Here is a 13,174-nt window from a genome sequence, read left to right on the forward strand (position 1 = left end):
CTTAGCATAAAGTAAGGGTTTATTGCGCTGCTGTATTCTTTTTCTATGTATGTGTTCACCTCTTGTGCTAATAGCTGTGTTGTGGATGAACAGCCCTTTTTTCTGCCAGTAAAACACTTTGGCTGGGGCTCTTTCTTTGGATTTCCTCAGATGAAGTTTCTGTAGGTGACTGTTACTGCTTGTCCGACGGTACCAGTTTTCCAAAGTCAGCATTAAGGGGGTTGTGTCAGACAGTGACCGAAACTCCTCCCTTTAGAGGATGACACAGTGAATGTATTACTTTGTTTCATTACCTTGTCTTAAGAAAACTGGAATTACTTGCGTTAGGGGAGGTAGACTGGGTCGTCCTTCAATCGGAAGGTCGGTGGTTCGATCTCCAGCTATAAGTCAGCATGTTGAAGTGTCCTTGGGTAAGACACTGAACCCCAACTTGCCCCTGAAGCTTCAGTGTGTGAATGAGTGTGAAAGAACAGTCTCCTCCAACTTAGATCCCTCCTGAATGAATGATGTGTGAATGGGTGAATGAGGATGTGATGTTAAAGCGCTTTGAGTAGTTATACAAATACAGACTATTTCCCATTTACCATATATGCCTGGACCAACCAGTCAACTCACAGCTTATATCCACACCCAAGATTAGTGTCAGTTCAGCATCCAACCAAATGTGAAATATAGTCACATAGTTCCCTTCTGTTCCTGCGTTATGGTGATGAATCCATCCATTCATCCATTGTCTACACCGCTTCAGGGTTGGGGGGGGGGGTGCTGGAGCCAATCCCAGCTGACTTTGGGCGAGAGGTGGGGTACACCCTGGACTGGTCACCAGTCAATCACATAGAGACAGACAACCATTCACTCTCACACTCACATCTACGGGCAATTCAGTCACCAATTAACCTGCATGTCTTGGACATGTGGGAGGGAGGCAGAGTACCCAGAGAAAACCCACACAAGCACAGGGAGAACATACAAACTCCACAGGACCCCCTGCACCACCATACCGATGAATCATTTCGACAAAAAAGATTTTTCCAGAATATTTTGATGTCACAGTAAAGTTGACCTTTAATCTTTAACCATCAAATTCTAATCAGCTCATCCTTGAGTACTGGTGGGCAGAAATGAACCTTGGGAATTGTAGTTAATTTCTCTCCTTACCTTTCCATATCTAGAGGCCAATGACTTTATACCAATGTGTTGGTTATTTCTTTTTTATAAACCATGGCATTAAATAACAAAAGCCAGAGTTCATAAGCCATTGACAAAAACAACTTTCCTCAGCTTTGTATTTGTCCCTTGTATTTGGAAATGTAGTTATATATGTTTAGAATTCATTAATTAGGGCTAAGGGTTTTCTCACTTTGTGAAGTTAGTAAGACAATAATATAGTTTTTACACAGGGATCATAGCGTTTTTTTGTCACTGCTGACCTGACGTACTGCGGTAAGCATATATTGCCTCAGTTTGTCTGAGCTTCTGTGTACTGTGATGCCCATAGTAACTCTGCATTCAAACCCAGTTAATCCTGTTTTATATTTCACTGCTACGTCTAATCACCTGTTGTACATTGAAACCTACAATCGTCGCTCAAGCACTCTTAACTCTCACTTTTTTCTAGCGATCGACTCACTAATTCCATAGTTAACAACTTTTGCTTATCAGGTAGCTCTCTCTTACTCTGTGTGTCACATGCTCAGTTATTCCTCTGGCTCCTTTAGCAAAAATGCTAAATCCATAGTCAGAACCAAGAAGCTAGCGACCACAGTCAAATTCACACACCATACAGGACTGCAGCTCTGCAGCTGTATTAGTAAATGATCTGATATCAGGTCATCATACTGATTTATTGTGTCTGACTGAAACCTGGCTGCACCATGAAGAATATGTTAGCCTTAATGAAGCCACGCACCCCAGTCATATTAATACTTACATTCCTCCAGACTCTGGACGAGGAGGTGGAGTCATGTTTATTAACTTAATAATAACTCATTTGAAAGCCTTTTTCTTTTCTTTCACACCCAACCTGGAAAACTAAAGTCAGTTCTATTTCTTATAGTGTACCGCCCTCGTAGGCCATCTCATTATTGATAATTGGCTTCTGTCAGAGTATAAATGAACCCATTCACTATTTTAACCAAACCCGCAACTTTGTTCTGGTATGTTATTGAAATTGAACATTTAACAGCCTTTCCACAAAACCCTACTTTATTGGACCATTATCTAATAATGTTTGATTTCCTCTTACTGGACTATGTGCCATTCAACAAAAATGTCTTCACTAGTCCAATAGTGCTGTTGCTAAATTTAAGGAAGCAATTTCATCAGCATTTAAGTTACTGCCAAGTCTCAATACAACAGAGGACTCCTATGCCAATCTCCCAAACTGATTATCTGGTCGATAGTGCTGCAGGCTCACTGTGAATGACACTCAAGTCCATCGACCCTCTAAAAAGATCATAAAACAAAATGGATGAGCTCCTTTTATAATTATAATGGAAGAATCCCAGTTAGTCTGGCAAGACTGTATTAAAACCTATAGAAAGGCCCTCTGTAATGCCAGAGCAGCCTATTACTCCTCATTAATAGAGGAAAATAAAAACAGCAAGTTTTCAGCCAGTTAGCTTGGCAGAGAAAGAGCCAGAGCTCTATTCATCCATACATTCTTATAACATTCAATAGTGATGACCAAATACACTTCTTTAATGATAAAATTTCAACTAAACAATTGATCTTCCTGAATTGGCTTCACTGATTCCATCACTGTCACCCATCAACTTGTCTCCTAGACCCCATTTCTACTGGGCTACTTAAGCAGGTCCTGCCCTTAATTAACACGTCCTTACTGGATATGATCAACCAGTCTTTACAAACAGGCTATGTACCACAGTCCTTCAAAGTAGCAGTAATTAAACCTCTTAATCTAAAGTCCTCTCTAGATTAATGTGTATTAGCCAATTAAAGACCTATATCCAACCTTCCCTTTCTCTCCTAGATCCTTGAGAAAGTAGTAGCCAATGAGCCAATCATTTTCTCAAAGCCAATAGTGCACCATAGCACAGGGACAGCACTGGTGAAGGTTACAAATGAATAGCACCAGACAGAGGACATCTCTCTGTACTTGACTTGCTAGATCTGAGTGCAGCATTTGATACCATTTCACAATCAATCAATCAATCAATCAATCAATCTTTATTTATATAGTGTCAATTCATAACAAATGTTATCTCAAGACCAAACTCTTTAATTAAGAGAGAGACCCAATGATTCAAGAATTCAAAATGAAAGATTCAAGAATCCCCACATGAGCAGCATCAGACATAATTTACCATAATGATGTAGAAGATTTTCTGAGCCGACCTTCATTGAATATATTCTGGACAATATAAACATTTTACAAAGTTTCTTGCTGATGTACTTGAAAAACTGCTCTTTAACCAAATCTGCAGCTAGTGTGATGACGGCCCTGTACCAGTGTTTCACAGAATGACAGTTATTTCCATATACATGCTTTAAAATTCCCTGTCCAGGATATGATATGAAATCACATGCCAGACCCTTCTAGATGCAAGACACATTTTTCAGTGTTATAGTAATAAAGCAACACTCCTTCCTAGTTTCATTCCCAGAGGGCACTTGAGTCTTATTTAGAGAAGCATGGCAGCCCCTGATGTCAGTACACAGAAAAGTGTTTGTACCTGGTAGAGTTCAATGCGCTGCTCCGACACTCGGGCCCCAGGGTTTTGAAGACGGAAGATCCTGAGCTCAGCCTTCACCAGGTTGGAGGCATTCTTCTCCATGGAGGACACATCAAACATGAGCCGCCGGAAGTAAGGGTTGAAGTGTGTAGGAGAAATGACATCTACAGCACAAAAAGGAGAGGAATGGCTGATTGAGGGTACCAGTGTGCATGACAGAGAAGGAACAGATAAAGGGGAGGATATTTGATAACTGGCAAGATACTGTTTGTAGGTTTAGGTTGACATTGATGCATTTGGTTTTATTGGGAGTGATCTATATTCAAAATGACAAAATGTTGTAGGTCTTCCTCACTGTGACCTCAGACAGTGTGTAAGAGAAGAGTTGGTTCCCTGTCATTAGAAGAACACATTTTACTTTTACAGTAAACCTACATGTAGTTGAGAGACCGGTATACAAGTGTGATATAGAGAAGTTATGCACCTCTTTCATCCTATTTTGTGTTTCAGAAGCTAGTCTTGAAGTGGGTCCATTAGTATATATACCATTGTTTTTATAAGATTAAGGGCTACTCCCACAGTATATAGTGCATTTCCATAAAGTTAGGACACCCATAAGAGATTACCAAAAGAATCATCAAAAGTGAAAAAGTGAGCCTGACATATCCTGGCTTTAGTAGAAAAACAACAACAAACACTAAATTATACATTTCTCATGATGCAACCTTATAACATTTTGATTAGACTGTCGATGCCCATATCTTTTAAACTTCACAATGTTTGTAACTGAGGTTTTCTGCTAAAAATGTGTAGTCTCCACGCTCAAGCCAAAATAATCCCAATGATTTCTCTATGACATCACCAGGATTATTTTGTTAGGTATGACAAAGGTTCTCAAGATTCACATTCTTTAAAAAATCACTTTAAATGCTAAATATATACTGGTATCAGACTTTTAAAAGTCAGATCAGTGGAACCCTGACACCCACATTCAAATAACACACACTACGTCAGTAGAACACTGGTCATGAACAGTAGCAGCAGCACAATCCCACTTACATGATACTTAGAACCAGGCGTGTGAAATTGTTTGACAGACGTTCACACAGGACCACGGTGACATGCCCAGCACTGACAGCCATACGCGCTGAAATGTCTGACAGGTGCTGCAAACCCACTCAAATATACGGCACAATACTGGAACCCATGTGTGTGTTTGACAGTATCCCAAAGCATGGTCAATTAGGAGGCCTGGAGCTCTTAAATTGATGGCTATAATGAAAGACAGAAGCCTGGGATTAGCAAAAGACTACTTTGTTTAGGGAGAATATACAACCAGAGCAACCAGTTAGACACATGTACTGGGACGAGCTGACAGAAGCAGGCAGGAAGACAGAGACAGAGGAGAGTTTTCACAGTTTGTCAGTATAGTTGAATATGGTCACATTTTGCACATCACTTTGATAATACAGTGTCTGATTGATAATGGTAAAGACATATGATCTGAGGAACAGAGACAGTCACAGTAACAAAGGGACTGAGAGACAGACCTCTTTTCCTATATTGCTTTCGGACCGGCACAGTCATGATATGTAAAGCATAAAGCATTTTAGAATAGAACACAACTTATTTGTCCACAAAAGTGGAAAATGTTTTTTTAGCTGATTTAGCAGTTCATTAAACATCAGACACACAGTATGAATACTCCAAGATCCATAAGATACTATTTAAGAAAAGATATTAAAATGTGATTGGACAAGCCAACTGCCTGATCATTGAGATATATATATATACACAGCCAACCTGTGTTTAGAGTGTTCAATTTTAAATCTCCATTACTTCTGCATATGAACTTCAATTAAGCTCTTAAAAGGTCACAACACTGTGAATGCTTAAACTCGTATCTACTTTTTTGGACTGTCACAGTTTACACAGTTTTACACATTTTCTGAGTTTATATTACTGTGTGACATGACCTGTGACATCTCTACACCAACTGAGGTAACTTGCTCATTTCAAATATTTAATATAATTCAGCTTGCTGATGCTGAATCAAGCCATGTGCACATCCATTAACCAGCTACCACTGGTAAGCAGTTAAAAATGCAGTAAATAAAAGCCCTAAGACCAAAGCATGGTTGTAAAACAGTAAGACTGAGGTTAAATGTATAATCAAATCAGAAATTAGAAAGAAATGTCAGAAAGAGCTGGATTGAGGTAATAAGCACCAATACATGTAACATGTAACAGGTTGATTATTGTGAAAAGCAGGAAACAGTAGAGAATATATTTTTATACTGGACAAGAGAGACAGACACTGAAAATACTCCAAGGATTCACATGACACCATAAATGAGGAATGTTAACTGTTTATTTCCATTAAACAACAAAATGTTTATTTTCACAAAATGTAAAAAAAAAATGGAACTGTAATATACCATGAACTAACCACCAGTGAATCCTTCAGTGAGAACAAGCAAACGTATAATAGTGTTGATGCTGACCTCTCGCTAAGTTTTGCAGTTTTACCTGTTAGCCAGCACACGGTGAGGTAAACCACAAGTTAAACATGGTCAGCAGTCCTCCCTCAGGCTCTAGACTCTTTTTTTGGCACAGCATGGTATTAAATCTGTGACCTGTTGAGCTGTGAATAGTTGTGTAATAGTCTTAATTTGGATACCTGAGAGATGCATTAATGTAAAGATTGACAGTGACAGGAGACTTCCATCCATGTATTGTCTATACCACTTATTCTTAAGGGTCAAGGCGGGGCTAGAGCCAATTCTAGCTGACATTGGACGAGAGGCATGGTACACCCTAGATTGGGGGTCAGACAATCACAGGGCCAACACACACAGACAGACAACCATTCATGCTCACACTCACAGCTACTGGCAATTTAGAATCACCAGTTAACCTACATGTCTTTGGACTGTGGGAGGAAGCCGGAGTGCCCGGAGAGAACCAACACGAGCTCGGGGAGAACATGCAAACTCCAAACAGAAAGGACCCAGGTTCAATCTGCAAACTAGTCAGCCGGCAGGTTTGAACCTGAAACTCTCTTGCTGTGAGGCAGTAGTGCTTGCTGCCCGACTGTAGACTTGGTATTTGCAAAACATTTAAATCTGAATAGACAGTGCTATGACCCAGGGTCACAATGTGCATTTGGATGTGAATGTGTGTTTCTGTTGTGTTTCCTCCCTGCCTGAGGATGGTGCTGTTTGCCCTGTTCTGTGTTTTTTGTTTGTTTTCCGTGTGCTGAGTTACGGGTGGTGGCTGCTGATTGGCTGTGGCACTGATGCCGCCTACTCTAAAATGGCACCTGCTGAGACCGACTCCACTCCTTCTCCTTCCTGGCTCCCAACCAAACTGTGCTGTGCCACCCTGCATCTTGGTCTTACTTAGACTCAACTATTCTCTGTTGTGAATATTGTAAATGTAGACTAAAAGCAGTCCTTGGTAGATGTGGGGTCAGAGGCCTTTTCTTTTGATTCCTTTTCCCCTGTGTTTTGTTAAAGAGACAAGGAAGAGCCCTGTATTTTCTTGCGCTTTCTTTTCTTAAGTAAACTGTCTGACAAATAAATCAATTCTGTTTGAACAACATCTTCTGTGGCATAGGTCATTTTTGGGAGTGGGGAAAGAGAGGAGTCATTTTCTTTATGTTATGCTCAGGTTGCCCCTATGCCAAGTGTAACAACAGTAAGACTTTGTCTTACTCTCTGCAGACTGCTATGCACTCTGTCCGATTGGCTGACCTTCTTTGCAAAGAATAAAACTTATAAACACATCCTGTTTTCCAAAGTTTTATTTCAGTTATCACCAATAGAATAATTTCCACAACAATTTGGTGTCAGAAGTGGGATCCCTTGACTGATAGGATTCGGAGCCTGTGAGGGACGGTGCTTTAGAGGGTGTAGAAAAATAACTAAAAGCATTAAATATGTGGAAGAAGGAAGCAAAGTGGGAGAGAAAGAAATGCAAAACAAATGCTATTTCAAGCAGTAAAAGATGACATTGAACAGACAAAACGTCTCAGAAAAAGTCTTCTCCGCTTTCTACAGTGCCTCAGTGTCTCAGAGTGGACGACCATCTCGACTGTGCCCCTCCAGCATCGCCAACGGCACCCCCACCCTACATACGGCCAGGACCACAACAGTCACTGCTGGGACCACCGTGTGGTCAGTCTGGTCCACAGCCAGAGAGACAGCCACCAGACTTGACAGCATGGGGAACGGGAGAGGCAGATGAAGCGAGGGGAGGACTTGATGAGGGCGAAGCTGGTGATGATGGCCTGGATTGAAGACCATCTCTACTGCAGGAAACACAGTCCTGCTTACCACGATCTCAGAACTGGACCCAAGAAATAGATTAAGACTGAAAAAGCCACCAGCCACCCATACCACGCCAATGATTGAAGTGGCAGGGGCACAGGGCACCCAACTGATTTTCCGCCCCTGGTCAGAAGCTGATGTCAAAATGGCAATGACACACCTGCCACATCCAAAAGACTGGTAAAAGATTTGCAGACAAGCTACAAGCTTTCTGCAAAGAATTCAGCCCAACTTTTCCGGAACTGAAACGTCTGCTTGTGCTGAAGTTGGGCGCAGCAGAAATGAGCAAAATCTCACGAAAGTTCCCCACTTCCAACCACCAGAGAACTCATCCTGATTGGGAGCATGCAGACAACGCCGACTACAGGGAGGGAGTAACAGCTTTGTGTGCAGAAATTGGAGTGGCTTTCCCACTGCATATGGATTCAACCAAGGTGTCAGCATGCAGACAAAAGGATGATGAGACTGTCTCAGAATATCTTGCCCGCATTACAGATGTTTTCAACATTCACAGTGGCCTCAAGCAGCCCACAGACCTGGGAAACACACTCAGTGTCTGGGAAGCTCACCTGAGAGACCGTTTCATGAAAGGCCTCCGCTCTGATATCCAAGAAGCAACAAAAGCCAGCAACAACATCATAGTTTGTCATAAACGTAAGCGCGAGAAGGCTGACAAAGAACTCCACATGGCAGCCCTCACCATGTACAAGAACCATGTCCGCGCCAGGGGACGCGCACACTTCAAAGGTGGTTCCAACTGTGGACGTGGCAGAGGACGAGGAAGGAGAGGATACCGCCTACTTCTATGATCCTGAAGTGTGTAACTATTGCAACAACAAAAGACACTGGGCACGGGACTGCCCGCAAAGAACAAGGGATGGGGGTCCGCAGGCTGACTGACTTGGAGGAGAGGGCTTAGAGAGACCAGCGGCTATTCTGACTCACTCGATGCCTGAGGTTGACAGTATCACACCCACACCACATACACACTCAGATACTGATACACAATTTACATGCTGGTAAAAGATGCACTTTCATATCTTGAAAACAAATCCAACATTCCTGTGGGCACTTGCCTAAACTCGATTTGTTGGTACACGGTAAAATCATTACATTTCTTGTTGACTCAGGAGCTACACATTCTGTTTTGAAGGGAGGAGGTTGCTGTCTCACCCCCCAAAATAAGTGGAAACTATGTTCACTCCATTGGAGCTTCAGGGAATAGTGTTCAAGAGCATTTTACTGTCCCATTAAGATGTGAAGAAGAAGGCAAATACTTTAAACATGCCTTCCTCGTATCTAGTTGTTGTCCCGTAGATTTAGCGGGAAGAGATCTAATGATAAGCTTGGGCATTGTGTTAATTTCAACACTGAAACTGGACAGTCTTGAACCACAGTGTCACATCTTTGTGAAATATGACCCTGACCAGTTGCTGTATGCTGATCAGTGGGAGCTGCCAACTGGGGACATGAGTGGCTTGTTTTTGGAAGAGGCCAGGAAACACACCTCCTCTTCACATACACAGTACATGCAACATAACTCACTGCACTGCACTTCTCATTACACTAGGACCTGATTCTCAATATGAAAAAAAATGGTACAAAGATGAATGCAAAAATGAGCGTCTTTCACTCACACACTTGTTTTAAACAGAATCTAAATGTGTTGCATCAGTCAAATTAACTCCTGCACAGGAACAAGTGTTTTTTTACGCAGAAAAGTTTTACTGATTGGCAACCAACCTCTGACACAACAGTGTTCTTTAGCCCAGGTTTGAATGCTTATAACACTAAAAACTGTTCAATTGGTACCACTTTCAACTTCTTCATTCTCATTCTTGTCAGAGGCAGACGCTGCAGCTACCCCAGCTTTACAGGAAGTTCCTAAAACTCTATGGGCCCACGGTAAACATAAGGTTAACTTTTCCAAACTCCAGGTTGTACAGTAAAAGGTAACTTTTTTGGGTCATGTGATCACAGCTGAGGGCAAATCCCTCTCACTCAAGCGTGTTGAAGCTATTCAAAACAACAAGACTGGTCACTAAAAAAAACAAGTTCTTTCCTTTTGAGGAATGTGTTCCTACTGCAGAACCTTTATCCCTAACTATGCAGTTTCGGAAGCCCCTCTGAGTGTAATAGTGCATGGTAAGGGTCAGTATTTTAACAGTCACATGATAAAGTTACATGGAAGCAAACCAAGCTTTCAAAGACTTGAAAATAACATTACAGAGTACACCGACCTTAGGTTTGCCTGACCCTACCAGACCCTTTACACAGTCTGTTGATGAAAGAAATGAATGCATGACGTCAGTGTTGATACAAGACCATGGTGGCAGACTTAGGCCTGTAGCCTACTAGAACACAACTGTGTGGCTGTGCTTGATGAAGTTTACTCCCCCCGCATAGATCTCTCTGAAACTTCACTGCCTAACTCTGATCTCATTCTCTTTGTAGATGGCTCAGCATCATGCAATCACGCCACTGGAAAATATCAAGTAGGATATGCAGTTGTCACACAGATTTTGAAATGTGACTCCCTACCATCTCACTACTCAGCCCAGGCTGCTGAATTAGTGGCACTCACTGAAGCATGTAAATTGGCTAAAGACAGAACTGTCACAATTTACACTGACGTGAATGATTTTGGTGCATTGTGGAAACACAGACGGTTTCTTAAATCTGAAGGCAAACCTATCTTACATCATGAAAAAGTGGCTGCATTGTTAGATGCTATCCTTCTGCTAAAAGCTATCGCTGTGTGTAAATGTCTGTCTCACACTAACAATGTTGACTCAGTCTCTATGGGAAATGCAAAGGCTGATGCAGCTGTAAAAGGAGCAACACACACACACACACACCCTTGTGGGTGTGTTGTGGGTTAGACCATGTGTCAAAAGGAGGGATGTTTGACCTCATTCAAATATACTGTATTTACCAAACTATAAGCCGCTACTTTTTTCCCATGCTTTGAACCCTGCAGCTTATACAACGATGCGGCTAATCTATAGATTTTTCTTCGCTAACGGCCATCAGGGGGCGCAGGAAGTGCAAAAACGAGACAGACGCAAGAGGTCAATGCAAAGAAGAAGACGCTAGTTTTTAGGGCACTCAACACAAAACGCAGCACGACACACACGAACGCAAAATATTTTTCACACAAGGTGTGTGACGGACATGTTCTGAGGCTCTTCAACTCCGACACTGAAGAAGACGACTTCAGTGGTTTCAGTGCACAGGAGGAGGATGAATAAAAACATTAATGACTTTTCCGTTTTGTTCGATCAGCCGTTTTACTGCCGTGTTACAGGCACCGTTTGGAAACAATTAAGGTATGTAAATAAACATTTACAAAATCTCTCTGTGTAAATATCTCATTTCACAACGTATATATCTGCGGCTTATAGTCTGGTGCGGCTAATATATGTAAAAATATTTTTTTCTTACATTTTTCTTAAAAATTTAGTGGGTGCGGCTTATATTCCGATGCGCTCTATAGTCCGGTAAATACGGTAATTTTGTTTTGTTTGTTGTTCATTCTTTCATTTGATTTCATCCTCAGATTTAGTTATGTATCTATTTGCCTTGTGCAGCATTTCATTTTCCATTTTCCAAGTTTCCAATTTTTCTGGCATATGATAATTAAATGGTGTGTGTAATATCAGTGGTGCAATGGAGACTCTGTTTAGGCAGCGCAACTGAAAATAGTGGCAAGACTCTCTTTGGCATAAAAATGCACCAGCCAGTGGATATAGTATTAGAGCAGATTTTTCACCCTGGCGTCAGCAGCATGTTATTTGCACCTTTAGTGGAATGTGACTGTTTACACCTAGGTGTATGTTGTATATTTCAATATAGTAGTACATTTTGTTTTTAAATCTACCCTTCACTTTCTATTTGTATTTGTATTTGACTTATTGATCCTTTCCTAAATCTAACCAAACTGCAACTGAAAACTAATGACAATAAAAAAAGGAAACTTTTAAGTTAACTAGGTCTGTAAATAAAGAATTCTCTGTTGACAGCACCTTAGACTTCTAGGTGAAAGTAATATCATCTTCTTGTCTTGTGTCAAGAAGATGACACAAGATGATACACATATTGTATAATTTAATGACTCTTTCCTGACACTGCCAAACAAGCTAAACTACATTAGAAACTAAAACTACATTATTATTACTACAAGTAATGTACGGACTACTCTTTCACTAAAGGTTGTGAGGAAGGAGTGCTGATTGAGCTCTGCTCGCACTCCAAGCTCCAGCAGTTAACCAACTTTAGGGTAACAGGTGGATGTGGTGGTGGTGTGATACACTGATTCACCTGTGTGCAACATGGAAAGAGGATGTTCTTGGCATACATTCAGACTCCCAGGCCTGTGTGATCTGTGTGGCACAATATGGATGTGAAGGAGGAGACAGATCAACTACTGGGCCTACTGGGAAACACCTGGGTCCACACAAGCGACGCTCAACTCCCCACGGCAGTTTTGATGACAAGATCTACAGTGACCCCATAGGGGTACCCAGAGGTGTTCCAGATGAGTATAAAGCTAGAAATCAGAAATCAGGTTGCAGCAGGATTTGAGTTTGCTCTTCGCTGGTGGTGTACTTCTAATAAATATGTAGTCTGGATTAATTACATCTATTACAACCAGCAGAGGTTTATTAATTACACACATGATGCTTTGCCAAGTCTGTCAGAGCAATTAGCTGCAGAATAGCATTAGACATGATTTTGGCTGAAAAAGGTGGTGTTTGTGTTATATTTGGTGATTCTTGGGGTACTTTCATCCCTAATAACACCGCCCCGGATGGCTCTGTAACAAGAGCAATAGAAGGCCTACACACCCTCCGTGAAGAACTGGCTGAACACTCTGGTGCTGACACCTCCCTGATAGGGTGATTTGATACCATCTTCCATCTTTGGTAAATGGAAGACGGTAATGATGTCTACATTGACCGGCCTGATCATAGCTGTGACGATGTTAACACACTTTGGCTGCTGTATCATTCCATGTGGTAGAGGCCTACTTGTCAGAGCTATTGATAAATCTGTTTCTGCCCAAATGTTATCTGTGAAAATTGATTATGATCCTCTAACCGCCGACCATGATGTTTATTTTCAGGATGATTCCTCTCATGCAGACAA

The 13,174-nt window shown here is 41.5% G+C and overlaps 1 protein-coding gene across 3 annotated transcripts in view; it reads right to left on the minus strand.

The window, feature by feature from the left end:
• tgfb2 (transforming growth factor, beta 2) overlaps positions 1 to 13,174 on the minus strand; it is a 66,296-nt gene that overhangs the window by 6,143 nt on the left and 46,979 nt on the right. For all 3 annotated transcript variants that reach the window (XM_070834593.1, XM_070834592.1, XM_070834594.1), the window contains exon 3: positions 3,696 to 3,859. In XM_070834593.1, coding sequence (XP_070690694.1) covers positions 3,696 to 3,859 — 164 coding nt within the window. The remainder of the gene's footprint in view (positions 1 to 3,695; positions 3,860 to 13,174) is intronic.

This window comes from Pempheris klunzingeri, chromosome 8 (genome assembly GCF_042242105.1).
Source record: "Pempheris klunzingeri isolate RE-2024b chromosome 8, fPemKlu1.hap1, whole genome shotgun sequence".
Classification (NCBI taxonomy): domain Eukaryota; kingdom Metazoa; phylum Chordata; class Actinopteri; order Acropomatiformes; family Pempheridae; genus Pempheris; species Pempheris klunzingeri.